This window comes from Betta splendens, chromosome 16 (assembly GCF_900634795.4).
Source record: "Betta splendens chromosome 16, fBetSpl5.4, whole genome shotgun sequence".
NCBI classification, from domain to species: Eukaryota; Metazoa; Chordata; class Actinopteri; order Anabantiformes; family Osphronemidae; genus Betta; species Betta splendens.
This window is the reverse complement of record NC_040896.2, coordinates 15699233-15720897: the sequence shown is the minus strand read 5'-3', so window position 1 is coordinate 15720897 and position 21665 is coordinate 15699233. Positions and strand designations below refer to the sequence as shown.

Below are 21665 nucleotides of genomic sequence, written 5' to 3'. Positions count from 1 at the left end.
GCAGACGCTGCAGACGCTGCTGTGTGTGACTCGCAGGCAGGAGAGCTTCATGTTAGCACTGAAAGTGGGAAGGGAAAGGAAAAAAGCAACACATTTGAGTTTGCACTGTTAATTAGTGTTGGCAAAGTTGAACTTGTAAAGTTTCACTTTTCACGATGTCACTTGATTCTCAGAGTAGTTTACTGTATCCTTGAAGTTTGTCTTGGTCCATAGTTCAGTTTAATGGCCATCTAACCAAAGTCCTGAAATGTCCATGTCGCTGTTGCTGTTCTGCCGGCTTCGTGTTCTGCTTACACCCCCGGCCACACCATGCGTGTAAATTTCAGCAGGCGGATTCTGGTGTGACTGTGCAGTTTGTGCCCATGCTAAATGTCTGTAAAGGTCATCTGTTATAGTCACTGTGTTCTGAGACAATGATTGTGTGTGTATGTCAGACCTGAACAAACACTCCAGACTGACATGATGCTGAAAAACTAGTATTATTTAAAAAAATGTACTTAAAGTACTATAGTATAAGTAATAATAGAATAAAACGTATCATATGATCACCTCTGATTATTATAACAGATGTAGTATTATATACCGCTCTCTATCATTTCATGCATGTGTGTGTGTCATGTGCATATGTGAGTCTGCTGCAGTATGACTTGTTATTTTTCCACTTCTCTGCTCATGAAGGCAAAGACCTTGAGTTTGAGCTCTGCAATCCTTGTTATGTTATTGTAATCATTTTTTCCCCTGCCTCTGTAATGTATTTTGAAAGCAATTGTCATGTCAGCCTGCTGCAAGGAAACATTATCTCCCTGTGAAACCTTTCGGCGTACAACATCTGCAGCCTGGACAATCTGCCCATTGAAACGGTGCCGTCCTCTGAAACGCTTAAGATGCTTCAACGTCTCCTATGATGGTGTGAGAAATGTGAATGAATGGAAACATCAGCTGCTGCTTGCTTGTTCAGGGAACTGGAAGGAGTGGATAATCTGCGGCGTCAGCAGCCTGAGTCTGGTCTGAAATGCATCTAATGTGAAGGCTGAACGTGGAGGTGTGCTCACGGGAGTTCTTATATTCATGAAAAGCAAAGACCCCATTCCCTCCCGCTCTGCTGCTGCAGATGCTAAACAACCTTATTGTGCGCCGTGTAGGGAGAGAAGCTCGTTATGCGTTTGTCAGCTTTTCCTGTTGACTGAGTAGCGTGAGTGCGTCGGACCAGCAGGGGAGTCTCTGACATTTGAAACTATTTTCCAGGTGCGGGCGCTTTGTCGAGGGTTTTGTAAAAGCCGTGTTTCTCATGGCTTCAGAGACACGAATGCCAGGACTGGATGTGACATGCATGGCTGCGTAAAGCCGGGTGAAGTGCCCCAACAGACGGGGGCATGCGACCTGCCAGAGGGCGCCTGAGGACAAGCCGCAGGGCTCCTTTTAGCCCATTGTTCCACCTGGTTAATAGACTCTGCCTTCACAGAGGCACAGGAAGTAAAATGAGTTTATTTGCAGCTTAAAACACTTTAATCAGACCTGACCCTCTGGCAGGATATAGTAATGAAACCTAAATGAGTTTAAAAGGGGTCTGTAAAGTCTGTTTTGGGTTAAGGGCCGTTATTAGCTGGAAAACGCAGTCTCTCTGTCAATGTGGGTTTGATTGAAGAACAGGGTTTGATGACATACGACTGAGAGACTCTGGGCTGGACCAATTATAAAAGCAGAGCTTCTGACACAATAGTGTTGTCTCGATGCTATTATGTGCTTTTTATATGTTAATTCGTGACAGCACTGGCTATTTAACACTCTGCTTAAAGCTGAGGATCAAAAACATCCATCCGTGTATCCAACAGTTGTCACGTCTGAACCAAAGTGTTGCCCTACAGGAGCTTTGGATAAACCGTTCCTTTCAAAATAAAGGCTTTAAATGAGAGGAAGCTGTTTGACACCGAACTCAAACAAAACATTACATTAATATGCAGGTTCCGACACATTGGGCCCAAATGAAGCCGTCCGTTTCAGAAAGTCTTCATCATCATCATGTGCAGCGTAGCTAAAGCTGTTCTCGTCCTAATCCCGCTTCATTATTCCATCAGCCTGGAGAGTCTGCGGCGTGTGCTGTGCGTCTGACGACTTAAAGCTCCTAATGCGAGGAGGAGTGAGAGGAGGTGTCTGCAGCGTTCGTCCTCACGTCGTCTTTCTTGGCTGACTAATGCCTCTGGAGGATGATTTCTAGGATCCTAATGAGGCCTTTGGTTTGCTTTCTCCTATCGAACACTTCGCCTCCAACATTAGTGTTTGGAGGAAAACAGGAAGCTCAGATTGCAATTAGCTGCTTTACTGCCTGCTTTTGCAATTCAAGTTCTGCCGCTGCATCTGCTTCAGTGTTGACGTCTGGACAGAACAACACATCTGTGCACATCCTCCGCATTATTACCTGTTGCTGCATACCGTACATATGGGTCTATATTTGGAGAGTGTGGTTCCCCTGACCCACACTTTTATACTGTAACACTTGTTGAACCCAGTGACACTTCATAATTTTTGCCTTCTGACCCCAATAAGCGTTGTCACTTTAGATGAAGACCTGTGCACTAGCTGTTGTGCAGTGAGGCAGTGAGCCAAGTGCAGTAATGCGACTGCCTGGTGAGTCCTAATAGAGAGACACTGTCAAGTTGAATGCCCTGCAAACAGCTGCAAACATCAGCGTCATCAGCTGTCATCCACAATCAGAGCTCCTGAAACCTTCTACACGATCAGAGTGAGAGTTCCTTTTTTAAAGAGATTTCACCTTGATAGTTTGGTATTTCTCCTTCACCCCCCACGTCCCACCCGCCATCTTTTTTTTCCTATTTGTTTCATTGTTTCAACCTGATGCACCGTCGTCATGTGCACTTATCCCAAATGTGTTCACCGTGCTGCAATTATCAATCATAACAAACTGTGGAGGGATTTTGGAAAACCTGGTTCATATTTGTCACTTGATTTTTGTAGTGATCGTACATGAGTCAAACATATTTCAGCTGTCTACTTTAAAGTTATCTTCACCCTATTCGTTTTTCCTGAAAACCAAAATAAAATTACGTTTGAAGCATCAGCTGATTATTAATTAAAAAAACACAGACTTCCTAAAAAAGTTACAGTAAACGAACTTATTTTTTGCCCTCCAGTGCAGCTGACAACCAGATCACGAGTTAATTAATAAATGTGTTTCTGTGGAACAACACGCGAACTGTTGCAGCTGGGAAAATATCACCACAAAGTAATTTGCTAAAAACAAAAATATAGCTAATGCAATTAAACACTGACAATTTTCACAGAGACCAGTTAATTATCCACAACGTTTATTTTGTGACCGCACGGAACAGAAGTCGCTTAAAGTGCAGGTCTACACAGACTCAACAAATCCACTTATGCGTCCACTGAACTTTTATTGTTTAAACAACTAAATTAAAATCCCAAGCGCTTCCAAAAGCAACCTTGCCCAGTGTTTACATGTCACCACCTTGATTCAGAAGCAAAGCGTCCTTGTGGTGCAAATAATCTTGCATTTCATTGTTTTTGGTGGCTCCCTGTAAAACTGCAGCTTCCATATTAGCGTCTAGTTTTATTTGAGGCGTTGGCCGGATGCGGATGCAAACGTTTCTGTGTGTGCCGCCGTGCTCCAGGTGTCACAGCGAGGGCAGCGGACCTCACAAAAGGCAAAAGGCAGAATTACATAAGTGGTCTCCTCTGCTCTCTCAAGCAGAATTCATATGGAGATTAGGGCCACTGTTTCCTTGGCAACCACATGTTACCAACTTGAGTTTTTTTGTCTAGCCGATCGCAGAGGTCCTCATAGACCTTCTATTCCATTTCAGACCTGAGTAAATGTACCTTTCTCTTTATAACATCTGTCACACCCTGCTGTTCTTCACACCTTCATAATCTTCACGTTGTTTTTTTGTCGTCCTTTGTGATTCTGTCCCTTTGTCCCCTTGTTTCATTGTTTTCATTTTGCATCCTGAAAAGTTTAGTTCTTGTTCATCTGAACTTAAGAAGGAGCGATACTGACTGTTGCATATGGCTGAATTTACAGATACTTTGTTTTTTCCTTCCCATTATCATGATTTCTGATGTGCATCATTTGCCAGAAGGAGGACAACAAAGGAACTGCACAAACTGTACGTAGTAGAAAAAGTGTCATAATATGTGTTTATAAAAGCCATAGTGTAGTATGTAATAAAAAAGTGTGATAGTATAATATGTTGTGAAAAATGTGTCATGTGTGAAATAATGTCATTGAAAAAAATCCATAGTATGTAGTAAAAAAGTCACAGTGGTAAAACATTGTGGTGAAAACAAGTCATAGTATGTGATGAAGAAAAAAGTCATAGTATACAGTAGTATGTGGTGATATACAGGAGATAAGATGAACTTCAATTCCCAGAGCAGCAACAAGGAAAAAGCAAGATGCAGAAAGAGAGTCGGAAAGGGGAATTTTCAGTGAACAGCCCAGCAGTGGAAAATGTCATATGTGAAAAGGTTTCGTAGTATAGTACAATAGTCCCCCAGCAATTTGGATACTGGTACATGACAGGATGGCTACTCACACACACAGCAGCATCAGCATCATTCTGAAGGAGGCCAAGCTGCCTCTGTCTTGTCACGTCTGCACTGCCTGGCTCCACCAGGAAAAAATCAGAAAACGAATCAAGTCCTGGACTCAGACAAATCACCGTTGCATAACTAATTGTCTGCAGAAACATCTGAACCTCAGCCTGGTACGAATGCACGCTGCTGTGAATGAACACAGACGAGCGTCTTGTGAGGGTCAGGGAGACGGAGAGATGTTCATTCAGGAGCGATGACTGTCACTAACTGTCAATCACAGCTCTCGTGGCAGGAGAGGTCTCCTGTTTAATCTGTTTATGCCCATGATCGGGGAAAACGCCACAGTTTATTCAAGGAATCATTCATTTTGTCGCTAATTGTCTTAGAGAAAAACACAGTAAGTAGGTTTGGTAAGAATCAGGCACTAAGTGCAATTAGAAGCACTGACAATGCTCTTGTAAAAACAATTAGTGTGACTATTTACTTCTGTATCAACCAGACGAAGCGATTTTATTTTGTATGTGATCCGTCAGCGCAGGCGCCTGAACCTCTGCGTGAGGCAGTGGACTGTTATTACAGCGGTCCAATTTTCTAGTGATTGCACAGTTTTGCAGCGTCTACTTCACAGACTCTCTCTGTCGCCTTCCTGCACGTCTAATGATGAAAGACAGAATGAATAGGGAAATTAGGGATGTCAGAGGTCATGCATGCGTTCACCATCGGCCTGACAAATATGAAACTTTCTATACTGAAGTAAAGTGCTGGCGATTGTGACACACTTACTAGATGTGTCTTTCCAGGATCGATGCTGCACCGCGATCTATTGACACGCGAGCCGTGCTTTAAAAAGGGAGCTGACATGTTAAAATGAACAGCCTGTGTTCTTGTTTACATCCATGCAGCTCCGTCTCCCCAGCAGCTAATGGCTGCGCTCTGCGTGCACGGCCCACTCACGCGTGCACTTTTCATTTGCTCTATTATTCCTTCTTAACAAAACTCCGTCTTTTGATTGCGCGGCCCAAAATAAATCAGGCTGCAGCTTTTTCTTGTTCCTATAATGACTTTTATTTTTGCTGCTGATAAAGTTCAAAGGCTACAGGCAATAATGGCCGCACTGTAAATAGCATCGATTTACTGATCCGTTCTTCACACGCAGTTTCCGGTCGTCACATTAAATCTTGACGTCACTGAAACCCTTGAGTTGATTCTGGCATTGGAAAGCGGCGCGGCTTCAACACACTGGAAACGCACTCGTTTTAGTCTGTTCGGTTTCCTTGTGGTTCCTCCGTCGTCCAGTTTTGATGCTGGCAATAAAAGATGATGAAGAGAATGTCATGATATAATTCGTGTTTGTTTGTCTGTGACCTTTAAGGACACAAGAGGCTGCTGTGATCAATCTATTGCAGCCTGGTAACAGATTAGGTGCACACACAATCAGTGGCAACAAGTGAGTCCAGAAGCTGATTTGCCGCTGCCTCATGAATGATTCATTAAAATTGATCTGAGTGGAGTCCTATTGTTATGGTTATTACTGGCAAATCAAGCACGCATCACCGTGGCTGCAGCCTCCTGCTCGTCTTCGCTCGATGCTCCCTGACACCAACGCGACGGGCTCAGAAAAGCAGCGTAATGCTTCCCAAGGTTTCCATCGGGCGGATGACGGATGCGAGTAATCACGCCGCCTGCACGGCCCGATCACGACGGATTCTCCCCGAAGGCGGCGCAGGGAATACAACCAGCAACTGTGGCGTTTTTGCGCGTGTGAGCCGTGCGGTTCCTTCGGATCTGCGTGTGGAGAGGAGCTCAGCGTCCTGCAGCTGCTGTGTCTCCACCTTCATCAGTGGATGAAGTGCTCTAACTTCACAGCACGAGGGCTGGTAGAGCTTCTAAACTGCTGCGTGGGTCATTTCACTGTCCCACTTGGGCTGTTGCTGCTGCAGCTGAGTGCTATGATCAAGTTATGGTACAGGCTGGAGATCATAATTCGCGGTCCAGGCCTCTTAAAGGCTAAATTTCACTGACACAGCTACAGCACGAAGGGTGGTCCCCGACCTATACTCACCCTTAGATTAAACCCTGACGCCCTCGCTTTCCTGTTTCTGCAACAACATGAAGCTTCAGTCACTTTTTCACCAGCTCAGCCCGAAGCTGAAGAAGATGAAGAGCACTCATACTCATCAGGCTTGTTCTGTGAAATCAGTTGTGTTTCTTCTGAAGCTCATCTACATGTTCAACAGTGACGTCATGGCCACTTGCTTCATTTACTTTGACCCGACACCAAAAAACCTGCAAGCGATGCTCATTGTCTGCAGAGGATGAACCGACTATTTCACTGTCCATCTGCCACCTCTAAATGTATTTGTTCCACAAAATGCACTTGCTCAACAATTAGAGGCTATTAGATTAGCAGGTACTATGGTTCCACATGTGTCCTAATCACTTCATGACCCCAGATTCTACATGTATCACCAGGACAGGTTTCAGTTTGTTTAATGATATGTACCTAAATCATAATAACATCCATCCTGGACCTCTGATCTAACAGATCTGTTGTAAAGAGCATTATCATTTTTCGCATCATTAACCTGGTACCAGACTGAGATCGAACCCGATGCTGGTTCTATAAATTGTTTGAGCGTCACCTTGAGCACAGTTCTCACTTGTAGATGACCTGAACAAAGGCTTTCCACGAAATCCCTGATTAAAAGACAAAAGTGCTGCTGAATGGCCAAAACGAGCCTGCTAATTTATGACTGCTCTTCATCTCAGGAGGACACGTGTGCTCTATCTTTAGAAGGAACAGTGAAGAGGCAGGCTTCACAGCCTTTGTTCAATACACTGGCCCTATTCTTCTGGTTGTCCCAGCTTTGTGCCGAGCTGATGATGCTTGGCTTGAAGCCGGATTGTGTAAAGGTCACTTTGCAGAGTGAAAAGACTGTTGCGTTTATGAGCACTACAGACACAGGAGGATTCTGATCTGTCATTGAAATAAATGCCTGAGAGACATCGCACCATTCAGCGCTGGTCGTTTCCAGCTTTAATGGCTTCTGACGCTCACATGAATGGGTTAAAGGCACAAATGAGGCCTTTTGGAGCACCTGCACAGGCGCCTGTTTAACAAAGGGCTTTATCTGACGCGGCGTAAGTGGAACCGGTCGAGCCGCAAGCGCGACTGGAGATCAACACTGACGGCTGAGCGTCGCAACAACAATGAGCCGCGTTCATCCAGGGATGAGAAACTTCCCAGATGCACAGATACGGAGACACACGATCCTGCTGAACATGAGAAGATTAAATATTGATCCTTGACAAATACTGTCTCAAATGAGCGCGCTCGCGTCCTTGTTGTCTGTGTGGCTGCACCGCTCACTTTGTCTAACACAGATATTATACATTATAATACCACGCAATTACCCGGGAGAAAGCAAAAAAAAGGGCAACGTGACAAACTGCAGGATTCACTTTGAAATCCACTTGGCTTGTGCTGAAATGATTAAATATTTAATCAGCGTTGCCACGGGCAAAAATGAGAGAAACGGAGAAGTCCTGAAGTGAGCTGTGAATCTACATCTGAGAGATTATTCACGCTGTTTGATGAGCTGCTGGGTGACAGGTGTAGATATTTATGGATAACAACAACCATTACAGAGTGTGAGAGTCAGAAAAAAGAGGGGGGTGGACGTGATGAAGCATTGTGACATTGTTAGGAGCGCGAGCGAATGAAAGCGCGACGACAACCGGCTTCCCTCTGGGCAGTTTAGGAGCTGGGCGGAAAAAGCAGTCTCCTCACATCTGTGCGCAGCGGTGCGAGAGAGAGAGAGAGAGAGAGAGAGAGAGAGAGAGAGCGCAGATCTCCTCTGAGCGCCTCGTTACTTATTTGTCGCCCAGTTTTCCTGCGCTCTCGTGCTGTTTGCAAAACCTCAGACTTCACTGAAATCCCAACAGCAGCTCCACCTTCCAGGGATGGAGTTCTCCACTCTTCTTCCCGAGCATCTGGGCGATTACAGCGAGCACTACCCGGCCGCCGCGACTCCCTTCAACGCGTCGTATGTCGATGATGTGCTCCTCGTGCCCGCAAAAAGTAACGAGACCAGCGGCTCCGCGACCAACAACACTGCGCGCCTCGTCATCGCCGTTTGCATCACGGCTCTGTACTCGCTCATCTGTCTGGTGGGGCTGCTGGGAAACGTCCTGGTGATGTACGGTGTGGTCAGGTAGGAAAGGCATGGAACTATGAAACACCTAAAATGCGCTTTAGCTGCTTATATGCTTATTAATGGAAGGTTCAATGTGGATCATATTCACAGCTTCTTAAAGTCTATGTATAGTTAATAATGTTTGAATATTTAAATCATATAAACATGTTTTTATGACCATATTACATTCGTTGCTCACAGCTTCAACGTGTCAGCAGCACACTAATACACCCACATGTAAACACTCACAAACAAACACACCCACCCACCCACACACACACACACACACACACACACACACACACACACACACACACACACACACACACCTCCCACACAATTGAGGGGGGCAGATGATGAAGGGCGGCGTTATGTACAGCTTGAAATGACTTCATTGCACCAATTATCCCAGACAGGACTGATGCTGTGAGCGCACGTGATTAATTAGCTTAAATGAGTGTAAGCGTGAACACTCGGTAGTAAAATCAAACATACCACTAAATGACTCTGCTGGAGCGTTTTACAATGAGAAATCAACAGTGAGGTGTGACTAGCGTCGGTCATGCTGTCTGACTGAACTTCTTCATGCAGAGGAGGTCGTAGAGGTCAAATCTTCTCCCGTGTTTGAGAGTTGCCAACGTCTCTGACGGCAGAAAGACGCAGGAACATTTTGTCAGTTTCACAACTGAACCCACCAGTTTCCAGGAGTTAGGTCTGGTCCTTCATGTAGGTTTCTTACTTTACATGTGACTGTCCTTACACAGAGATTTATCACTATCAAACAGCTCTATGTTTTCTCATTCATTCATTCATAAATGAAATTTCAAATAATATTCCAATTCAATACACACACAAATATTAATATTTCACTGTTCATTATCCTTTTACAGCCAATTGCTGTGCTTTAATTAAACTCCCTGGATTCATGTGGAGAACATTAAACAGTCTGACAAGCGTCCATCTGGCATTCAGATAAGACTGGACACAGGAAAAAGAATCCATCAGCCTGAAATCAAAAATGTTCTGGTTGTAGTTGACTCACTTCAAACCAGCAGTAAAATGACGCTCTCAGTCATTTTTTTAACCATAAAAACTCTAATTCTTTTGTTTTTATGTCATAAAACCAACCATCGCCTAAAAAGCTTTTCTATTAGTTTGATATTTTTTTAACCAAAATACCAGATCGACTGTTTAAGGAGGCAATAAATAAATTGGATTCCAACCTTGAAGCTTTTTAGTGGAGATAGTGAGTCAACCACAGGCGGAGGCCTTGAAAAAAAACAAAAAAATCTCCTCCATCTCCATCCACATCTTCAGTCGACTGAGTCAGAGTCAGTAAAAAAAAAAAAAAAAAAAGCCTTGTGCCTCTCCTCCAACCCCCCAGATACACCAAGATGAAGACGGCCACCAACATCTACATCTTCAACCTGGCTCTGGCCGACGCGCTGGCCACCAGCACCCTCCCGTTCCAGAGCGCCAACTACCTGATGCGCACGTGGCCCTTCGGCGAGCCGCTGTGCAAGGCGGTCATCGCCATCGACTACTACAACATGTTCACCAGCATCTTCACGCTCACCATGATGAGCGTGGACCGCTACGTGGCCGTGTGCCACCCGGTCCGGGCCCTGGACTTCCGCACGCCGGCCAAGGCCAAGCTCATCAACGTGTGCATCTGGATCCTGTCCTCGGCTGTGGGGGTCCCCGTGATGGTCATGGCCGTCACCAGGACCGATGCAGGTCAACAACTGATTATTAACCCACCAATTAGCCGCTCCGCGTGGATCTTGCATCACACTTATTTTTGCTTTAACTTCCGCAGGGAGAACTGCCTGCACGCTGAGTTTCCCCACGCCCGACTGGTACTGGGACACGGTGATGAAGATCTGCGTCTTCATCTTCGCCTTCGTGGTGCCCGTCCTGGTCATCACCATCTGCTACGGCCTGATGATCCTGCGGCTCAAGAGCGTGCGCCTGCTGTCCGGCTCCAAGGAGAAGGACAGGAACCTGCGGCGCATCACGCGCATGGTGCTGGTGGTGGTGGCGGCCTTCATCGTCTGCTGGACCCCCATCCACATCTTCATCATCGTCAAGACCATGGTGGACATTGACAGCAGGAACCTTGTGGTGATGGCGACCTGGCACCTGTGCATCGCGCTGGGCTACACCAACAGCAGCCTCAACCCCGTGCTCTACGCCTTCCTGGACGAGAACTTCAAGCGCTGCTTCAGGGACTTCTGCCTGCCGCGGCGCTCGCGGCCGCAGCGCGGCAGCTTCACGCGGGCGCGGAACAGCGCGCGGGAGCCCGCGTCCGTCTGCGCCCCCGCTACGACGGAGACGCCGCCGGCGTGACTAGGCATGGCCCGGTGGGGAGGGGGGGCCGTTCAGGATGACCTCCAGACGGAGGTCACGCAGTTCTCCACAACTGGAATGTGACTGCGGAGCTGCACACGTCTGACTGAGTCAATGATGAATCCCTCGTTTACCTACGCTTAAGAGACACAGTCTTTCTGGATGTTCTACTACACACACGCACACACACACGCACGCACGCACACACGCACGCACACACACACGCACGCACACACACACACACACACACACACACATTCTGTTCTGGCTCTATGTCATCATGTCATCGTGCTGACTGGGCTCTAGCAGAGTTCACATCCATATTAGGACAAGCTCGCAGGACTCACAGATGTGTGTACACAGTCACGCAGTGATCAGATCGTCAGGACATTGATCCTAAACATGGAGAAGGCGACGGAGAAGCCAAACGCAGTTTATAGATGAGGTGCAGAAGAACTTGGGAAAAGCCCTAAAAGTACAGACACAGGCCTGGTAGAGCATTGGCCCCTTCACCGACGCTGCTGTGTTAATTCTGCATATTACATGTGATATTATAAATGACTTAATCTCATTTTCCTTTGACAAATATGTTATATATAAATTATAAATGTAATAATTTTTTATTATATAAATTATATATATATATATATATTATATATATATATATATATATATATATATATATATATATATATATATATATATATCTATATATATATATATATATATATATATATTATATATATATATTATTATTAGTGCTGGTTTGGTCTCAAGTTGAGTAAAACGTTGGCCTACAGACTACTTCATCACTTCGTGTGACTCCTTCAAATCAAAATGAGTCATGGTAAATATTTTATGTACATTTGTTTTAATCCAGAGACAGTTCTCTGCTCTGACGCTGTCTAAAGCTGTAAGATTGTTGTCACGCAGCCTCACTGGCGAGGGAACGATAATCAGATAATGTGAATGTTTAGCTCGGATGGTTCCCAGTATTAATGTACCACTGTAGCCAATTATTGGACGTGTCCAGGTTCATTGGAAAAACAATCGCAGGTGATTCACACGTGCATCAGTTTAGTTACCGTCTTTTCACACGTCCTCGTTTTCAGGACGAGTGGAGCTTCCAACTCTCACTGTAAACGATCTTCAGCATGAGCGTCACTTTCCAGCTGACTCACCGCTTCCACTTCAGGAGCTCACACACGTTTGCACGGGTGACTGAGCGAACTTTCTTTGGAACGAGAAGCATTGAGCCTGATGCCGGTCATCGCGTCTCTGCAGCATAAACCTACTGGACACGTATTACTCTGTAACAGCAATATTAAGTGACAGTGTGATTTCCTTTCAAGCTATTGTTAACTTTAAGCTTCATTTGTAATTCGTATTTACACTAAGTGCTATAAATGTTAGTGAAGCATTCAGAATGTATTTCAAATAAAATAAATGTCTGCTGTCACTGTAAGAAGAGCATTTGTTACAGTTTTCTGCAGTGGCTTCATGTTTAGCTGGATGACAGCATGTGATGCCTCATGCACTTTGGTGCCCAGTGTGAACCAGTCAACTGGTTTTGTAGCTTGTTCTTGGTTACATGCTACAGTACATGTAAAGTATGTTATTGTATACGTATTAGCATCAATTGTATCTTGCTGTTGATTTTGATTATATTAGTTTAATACTGTTTGTTCTTTGGTTCAACACTTCTCTATCAATATCTGTCTGGCACTTGGTGAAACGTTACACATGTAATTAGCCGGATTAAGCCTGGATTAGTGATGGGGTAAATGTCATCCTCATTAGCGGGATTGATTTGGACTATTTGTTGAATCCAAGACAAATATATAATACAGAACACAACATCTGAAGAGCCATTTGTTGAAAATGACAAATCTCATTTCATTTTCCCATTTTCAGCTTTGGACACAAAGGGCGGAAATGCCCGAACTGCTGAGAAGCTGAAGGAGGATCTGTCAGACAATAGAACCAGGTGATCTGGTGGAAGACTCTAGGATGCTGAAAAATCCCGCTCTAATGTCACATTCTCAAAAAAGCCTATACACCACGTCTCCATCCAAACAGATCCAAACAATAAATCACCTAGGAGAAATCCATGACTGGATTCGTAAAAGCCAAATGAAAATGCAATAAAGGAGTGATGAATCTGGCCACACCACGAGCCGACTGCTTCCGTAACCAGATTGTAGCTTGGCCTTTTTAAAATGTAATTTTTTTCTGCTGCAGTTTGAATTACACAACCACGGTCATTTTTCTTTCATCTGGACATGAGATGTTGTGCTCTTGTCCTGCAGCAACGCATTAATATCATTTGGCGGCCGGCGTCGATACGTTTTCAGCCACATGCTGTAAGTCTTTCAACACGCTGCACCTTCAAAGGCTTTTCACACAGCAACAACAAGTAAAGATGGAGTCCACTAATGTACGCGCGCGGTTGAACCGATGAAAACGTGCGGTGCCAGAACTCTGCAAAACACTCACACACATTAAGCACAGCTACTGTAGCACAACACGTCCGATCTGCACCCGAGCTGAGGAATTCCACTTAACGAACTTTGGAACGTGAACGTGTGAGAATAAAAGGCTGGAATCTCTGTTTATCTGTCAGCTCTTTGTTGTTGACGTGCTCAGTGGAATGTCTTTTCCATGTAACTCCTGTTTACAGACTTTACTGTCTGCTTTCATTACAAATAAAGCTTGATATAATGTTTTTTTGAAAAAAATGTGATTAAATAAATAAAATCACATCCCCGGTTGCTTCGCAGGATCTATCCCTGCATATGCAGTTTTCGAGCTACTGTTCATAAATGAGATTTATTTGGTTTAAATCGTTTGCTTGTACTACTGGAGCCGCTGTCCAGCTGTTGGTCCTCTGCTGTGGCCTCGCAGAAAGCACTCAAGCCACTGGGTGAAGAGTCCAATTGATCAAGGCAATCTCCAGTAAATACAAGTGTGATGGAGTCCTAGCAGCGTCGCAGCAGGAGAGCTATTCAATAGCTCATAATACCCCATTAGTTTCCTGCACACACATTCACAGAAATGTTTTCTCAGTCTAAACAATTCTCCTATTAGCTTTCAAGAGGCTGGAGCCCAATAACATCTCCACTGCCATGGCAACCATTGAGCTATTCATGCATTTAGTAGTTCAAACATCACTTAATAAATCAGAAGCAGCCAGGAGCATTTGGTGTTGTTGCTGAACAGCAGCACCTGTTTTATAACACAGGGGATGTCACAGCGTGATGTGCTTGTCTGGAGGTAAGGTCCACACACACACACACACACACACACACACACACACACACACACACGTTCTTTGAGAGATTTGAGAGTCATGTGATGAAGCACAACACAAATTTGCAGAACAAGCCGGTGAGTGTTTGCCTCCAGTTGCATATTGCAAGACAGTTATATATACCAATGGATTAGAGTGAAGGAAATCAAATATGAGGGGCCTACGTCCTCATTTCCACTATGATGAAAGCAATTCTCAGACAGGAAAACGAAACAGCACGGAACACAATTGAAAAAGGAAGTTAACTTCCGGGAGCAGCACAGTGAGATGGAGGCAGACACACGTCCCCATTAAAACAAGGCAACTTGACAGAAATGAGTACTTATGATAGACGGTGCAGGTGCCTGGGACTCCTGTTTCCTCAGATTGTTTTAACAACCACTGGATTACTACAGATTTCTGCACGACCTCTGTCTTTGTGCCGCGAGACGGCTTTTGACCCTCATCCGCCTGAACGATGAGGCGTGTGGAAAGCTGTTAACAGGTGTCAAAGATGAACGCTTTTAACGGCCTTTCATCACCCCACAGCAGAAATCAGCATCATTTGCCTGCGTCTGCTGTGAAGGTGAAAGAACCCAGCTCTATGTTTCTCCAAGTATTGAAGGTGCAGAAACAAACATCTGCAGTGCATCGGTTTTTTTAAGCAAAAAGCTGAACTCATTGTGGGTCTGTAACTCCCTCTATAGCTGATGGAGGAGCAGCTGACTGTGCTGGTGAACCTAAAGAAGAGGCCACTGTGGATATATAGATAGATCAGCTGTTGTATGTTTACTTTAATGCCCAGAACCACTACACATACTGCCAAGTGGAAGAACAGGAAGCAATGACTGAAGCCTCCAAATGTATTTCTATCATCTCATTGTTGCAGACCACCACGCACACATTAGGGAAGAGATTCACTCTGATCAATTAGGTGCTTGTGACGGATACTCCAGCATTTCAAAGCTTTCTGCCAGACTGAGCTCTTACACTTCATCGGTGCTTTGGGATAAATTAAAGCAACAGGACATGAGGATGAAATGCATTTCAAGCCTGCTTTGATGTTATACACTTGTGCTATGATTTGCATCTGTAAGCGTTTCTCTTTATAAATCGGTCATGACTCTGGGTGTTTGTATTCACATAAAACAGAATGATCAAGGTGCCCATGTGTGAAACCTTCTCAACTGAAAACTGACAACATCTTCTGCAGTGTAATTCTGGAAACGGTGGCTTGTTCCTATATTACGACAAAGGGCACTACTCCTGTGCCCCCTGACTGCAGCAATGCTCAACAACTAGTCAACACACTACTTCTAGAGATCAGAAATCAATTACCCACAGCTGAAGGTGACACGCTCTTATTAGTCAGTCCTGTGATCCGGGCATCCGAACGGGCTGAGATGTTACAGATCAGTCCTTCAATCCGGGCAATCCTCTGGTGTAATTCCGTCAGCCGAGTAACCATGGCCCCCGTCGGTGTTTGCAGCTCCACAGCCGGTGGACACGCCAATGAGCCGGCCACAGGTTTTCCAATCTTTCCAATCTTCCGATAAAGCAGGGCACCACCAAAGCCAATCATGAGTAGCCCAGTTATCAAAGTCCAAAATATGAATAGATCCTCTGCATCCTCGATGGACAGAGGCTCCAGACACAGGGGGCACCAGGAATCCCACGCGTCCCGCACGTAGCCGGAGGCAAAAGTCCCCAAGGGGCAGAGGGGTTCTCCCGGAGATTCTTTCCTTTGTGAAAACATTTTGTCCAATGCGCTGAGTGACCAGTTGATTAGCTCCATAATGTTATTCCAGAATAGCAGATCAGGGTGCTCAGAAAAAGACAAGACAAGGACACTGCAAGCAAAAGCAGAGTGGGAGCAGAAAGAAAACACGTCTGCACTCCTCGAGAGGCGGAAGTAGAAAGTAGAAAAATTTACACATTTAGTTTATAAGGTATGACACATTAAATGTGAAAAACTGGAAACAAACTGCATCCAAAAAATGATACTGGATTAAAAATTAAAAATATTACCTTTATTTTTCAGACAGGAAACACGACAAATGCATGATACAGTAGGACTAGATGTCCACATAATCACAATGTGTGGCCTGAACAGTAGTCTCATTGAACTCACTCCTGTTTGAACTGATTAAATTATTGCTTTAAAGTAAAGACGAACCCATTAAAAAGAGTGCTGGTTGAAAGAGGTTTTAAAAAGCTATTTTTTTCCATGTACATGCAGCCACATTCACAAACATCAAATTTACCAGCTTACAACCATACTAGTGATTTGAAAAGAATTCAAAGAACATCAAAAACTAGGTTTAAAAAAATAGTCTCATCTGTGACAACCTACTGAACATCTGAAAATTTCCCAACCCTCAGAAGAACAGAATTCTCATAAAAAGGGTCTGGATCTCAGCTCTGTCCTGCAACCTCTCTTACTCTCTTGGCTCAGCTACCTCCATGTATCATAGACGATTCACAAGCTGAAATGCATCAAAAGTTCCCCCCATCTTTGCTGACGGGCATCAACTCTCCTGTTTGTCTTTGACCAAAAGCGCTGTGTGCTGCCCTCCGCTGGACACCATCAGTACTGAACGATTCTCCAGCTGCTTGCCAGTCATCTTTACAGGGCTCCATTCATCATCCTCTTCTCCTGTGCCAAGCTGCAGATTTGTGCCCATGCCCCATGCATATACAGATCCTGGAATAAACAGAGACATTACAAACTTTGAGTAAATATTTTATGACAGAAGTTTCTCAATCACTTCAGAATAAATGGCAGAATGTGCAATATCAATCTCATGGGTGTTATATTCAGGTTGTTCTGTCATTAGAAGACATTGGCAATTTGACAGGAAGTTGCTTCAGTGCCTCCAATGTTTATACCTTCTTTGGTGACAGCGTAACTGACAGATGCCCCACATGCCACTCCACTGGCCGGCTCCATCCCCATCACAGGTGTGGGCTCGCTTTTTTCTTCAGCCCCTTGGCCGAGGCCAAGGCGACCATACTCTGCTCTGCCAAGGCTATAAACCTGCCCTATAGAATGAAAGGGGAAAAAATCTTAATTGATAATCTAGCACTAACTGAAACCTCGGTGGCAGGTCTCAGTGGATATTCCAGTAATACTAGATATTGTCTTTGATATTTGGCCTTTATTTTTCAATCTTTGGGTTATATTGCTGAATAAAAAACAAACTAGAACAAAAAAATCTTTGACCTCTAACTTCATGACACTTATTATAAGTTAATTTACAAATGAGATAGTTTACCTGCAGCATCAAGGCAGATTGTGTGATGCTGTCCTCCAGAGAAATCCAGCCATGAGGTGGTTGAGTTCTTGAAGCATGTTAGTTTTACTGGGACAAAACACATCTTAGTGCTTTTAGTGCCTAGACAGAAGAAGAGAGGTGTAAAGAAGCAGAGCACAAATCTTTGAGTTAGAATAGAACCAAATGTCAGTTACTGCCAGGATCGCTCATGTGCCACACTGACCCAGCTGGTGATAGTTGGAAAGTCCAAATCCATACACATGTCCTTCCTTTGACACAGCAAAGGTGAAGTACGCTCCACAGAAGGCATCCACAAAATGGACTTTCCCTTTTACCTTTACCATCTGTGGTACCAGTAGCCGTCCTAAAAATCACAAGCATAAATTATAAACCATTAATATTTACCTTGTACTATGACCATTTATGTCTTCCCAATGCCATAACACTACTTTGGAAAGAGCTGAACAAGTCAATTTAACCTTCCATTTCAGACTCATCTGGCATAAAGGCATCATTATCCTAACTTGTAGAAACAGAAACCAACCAGAAACACTGACATCATTTTAAAATCTGTGGTATAAGAGCGAGCAGTCAGTGCTTCTTTGTGTTGCTTACCAAGGCCTTTTCTGCCTCCCCTATTTGAGAAATGCTCAGGTACTCTTCCCAGCTGTCCCTGCTCTGCTGAACCTGATGTGTAAAGATTACCCTCCTGTGTCACCAGGACCACATGATCGTTACCTATTAAAAGGATTAAAGAATTATTAATAAAAAACGACAGCATGTATAACACACAAATCAATATATTTGGCTTCAAGGGACAAAGTTTCTTACCCGATGCTATTTTCACAACGGCTTCCGTCATTGGGAGTTTAAGTGGTACAGGGGCTGTTTTCATGGGCTCCAGAAGACCAATGACACCATTGTTATCCTGGGAAAATGGAGGTTCATCTTATCAATGGCTAAATCTAGAAATTTATAAAGCTCATGTTTGGGTTACAAAATGTAGAGTTTTTCTTTAAATGTACCGCAGTCAGTCTGACCTTCACCATTCTGTGTTTGTTACAATACTAAATTATGATTTTCTTTACTATAGAATATTATTATATTTTCTTTTCAGAAAGTATATGGATAGGTTTCTTTCTATCTTTATTTTCTTGGATAACATAAAGCTGGGCAGGAAAATAAAGTACAAAGCAAGCACACCAAGTCTGTGAGGGCACTAAAAGGCTAATTGAATAGTAAAGACTTGTAGTCTGCTTGTTACTTTGATATGGTTTACTGACCCCAGAACTGATGGGAAAAAAACAGATATTTTATCTGGTAAACATTATATTTACAACATAATGTGTATAAAAGTGTGTGGGTGAATACTTCCAAAAGCCACTGCAGCAGCAATTATGAGGTCTGAGGACACACAAACATGCAACTGAGGATAAAAAAGCTTTTAGGGCTAAGAAGGAAAACTGATGAGAGAATGTCTAGACATGAAGACTCTGAGTTCGGCTTATTTACGGCACAGCATAACAAAAGATGAACACTGACAAACACTGTCATTTTACTGTTAAAGTATCATCTCAGATAAACTTGGCATAAGAGTTGCCACCTTCCTGCACAGGTTAGATAAAGTGCCTCAAAAACACCATTTTGACACAAATGGGTCTGAGAACTGAAAGGGGCAACAAATAGAACAGTGATGAGCAAAGACTTAAAATAAACAGAAAGCCGTTGAGAGATTTTTCAAAATCTCCTAACATCAAATGATACAAGGCTATTTAAAAGACAATGTCTTTTGTCTAAAAAGACAATGTCTTTTAAATAACCTTGCTTCAAAAAAAAAAATCATAGAAAGCAGAGTAACTTTAAGTAACTCACCCTGAAAGATCCCCAGATGTACACACTTCCATCTTCTGTGAGTGCAGCCGTGTGGCTGTCCCCAGCAGACACCTGAACCACTTTCTCCTCCAGTGTCACCTTTGCTGGAACCGTCTCTGACCCCTCTTCTGTTGTATCCCGACCAAGTGCTCCTTCATCATTACAGCCAAATGTATAGACCTGAAAAAAAAAAAGAAAATTATTCTGATACATTTACAACCTTAGTTAACGCTTAAGCTGTTTACTTTACTCTGTAATCAGTAAGTTTGGAGGAAAAGTTTAAAAAGAAACTTCTTGAAATACACTTGTGCATTGTGTGTGTCTGCAACAACTACCTCAGTGCCACAAATATTGTTGTTTGTGGATGTAGATGTTCACTTACATGGCCAGTCTCACTGAGGCAGACTGTGTGCATGCCTCCGGCTATCACTTGAACAATTTTTTCAGGCAGGGACAAAAAGGCTGGCTTCTTCCTTTCAGTGATGTTCTCTCCTAAACCCAGCTGTCCAACATCACCCTGTCCCAGAACAAGAACCTGACCAGCCTCTTTGCTATGACTCCTGTGGGAAACTAGAGTACACACAGACAAAGTGGGTGATTTACTTTGACCTTACATTAGGATCATGTAAAGAGAAAACTTGGGCTAACAAGTTTAAAAAAAGACAATCAGCATACCTTTCACTTTCTTAGTGTCTGGATCATCTTTCACCACAGGCTCAGACTTCCTCTTGGTGGCTGTCTTTTTAGCAGGCATGACAGTAACACTGTAGAACTCTAAAGTACCAAAAGAGGATAATGGATTCAAGTTTCAAAAACTATACAGTTGGTTTTACTGAATGTATTGAAAATAACACAAAACGATCTGATTCTGTGTGGTCCAGTTTACCACTGTGCAAAGTGGACCAGCGCCAATAATTACCACTGTAATTTATTACTGAATTTATGACACAAATACTATTATACAGAGCCATTAATGAGAAAGACAGTCACTTTAACCTAATGGATCACGAAGCTAGAGAGGTAAAACGACTTTCGTATAATACAACAACAAAATAATCAATTTTGTAATTGCTTGTTATATTCCAGCATGCAACGCTGAGTAACCAAAACGTTGTGAGACGAGAGCGAGGGCTGTACACAGCTGTAATTCCCTAAACTCTCAAACAAGCAACAAAGTGAATTTACAGGCAGAACATATCCTCACTGTCTTCGTAAGGGCAGTCCGAAGCTGCTCCGACAGCTGCCAGAGGTCCACTTCAATGGCTGGCAGAGCCCCAGCTTCGCTCCCTAACCTACAGCTGCGCTGTCGCATGCCGCTGTGATTGATTGATCGATCGTCCGCAAAATAAGGACACGCTTGTGCAACAGTCGCAACTGGAGTCACGGTCAGCTCTCTGTCGCATTGTTACCGTGTGAGAAGCGCCAAGCTTTCTTAAGGAAAAGTCCAGAGGTACCAGGACTATCAATTCCAACGCAGAGCAGCAGCACAGTTTAAATAAGGCAGCGTGACCTAACGTAGGCAGTGCCCATGTGTCCATACTAACATTTCGACCGCTAAGTGACACTATGTGAACTCCAGGTACTTGCTCAAGTCTAAATGCGTATCACATAAAACAATGACCCCAGCCCAAAGCACAAAAAGTTAAAAAGGAAGACGATAGAAGTCTTGTTAGCTGACTAAGAAGTGTAACTAGCTAGCCAACAAAGGCTAACGCCGACTACCGTTAGCTAGCGGCGTTAGCATGACATTCTGCAATGAATGAACCACTTGTTCATCGTTCAAACAGTTTCTTATTATTCCTTGTGCTTTCCTGTGAGAAGTGTAAGAGAACATTACTTACTGACCTAAGATATGTAGAAGTTTGTAGTTCGCCAGTGAACGTGCGCAGTCAGTTCCCGGTCTTCGCAGACACACGTTACACGTGCGACGTCACGCTCTGCGGAAGCTGTGGATCCTTAAAGAGACAGTAACACGCAGTTCGGCTCGGGCGTGGGCAATACTCGAGTACTGCCAGAGGCGGTAGAGGCGCCCAAATAACGGAAACCAAAATTATGATGAGCAATGGTTGGAGGAGTAAAGCAGTAAAAATATCCTATTATAAAAATGGATAA

General features: G+C 43.9%; 2 protein-coding genes across 3 annotated transcripts; one reads left to right on the top strand and one right to left on the bottom strand.

Annotated features, from left to right (window-relative positions):
* The first annotated feature begins 8347 nt into the window (after positions 1-8347).
* Positions 8348-11736, top strand: oprd1b (opioid receptor, delta 1b). The gene is made up of 3 exons (XM_029130304.3): positions 8348-8786; positions 10153-10505; positions 10588-11736. The coding sequence occupies exons 1-3, from the start codon at positions 8536-8538 to the stop codon at positions 11115-11117; spliced, it is 1134 nt and encodes a 377-aa protein (XP_028986137.1). The 5' UTR covers positions 8348-8535; the 3' UTR covers positions 11118-11736.
* A 4678-nt stretch (positions 11737-16414) lies between these two features.
* On the bottom strand, positions 16415-21559 carry rcc1 (regulator of chromosome condensation 1). Of its 2 annotated transcripts, none has more exons than XM_029130359.3 (10): positions 21399-21559; positions 20229-20327; positions 19936-20123; positions 19554-19733; positions 18513-18609; positions 18297-18419; positions 17905-18045; positions 17682-17801; positions 17296-17448; positions 16415-17110 (listed from the first exon to the last, which is right to left on the bottom strand). In XM_029130359.3, the coding sequence occupies exons 2-10, from the start codon at positions 20305-20307 to the stop codon at positions 16935-16937; spliced, it is 1257 nt and encodes a 418-aa protein (XP_028986192.1). In that variant the 5' UTR covers positions 20308-20327; positions 21399-21559; the 3' UTR covers positions 16415-16934. The 2 variants fall into 2 exon arrangements, with proteins under 2 accessions (XP_028986192.1, XP_028986193.1); XM_029130360.3 differs by having other exon boundaries at positions 21395-21520.
* Between the last annotated feature and the right edge of the window lie 106 nt (positions 21560-21665).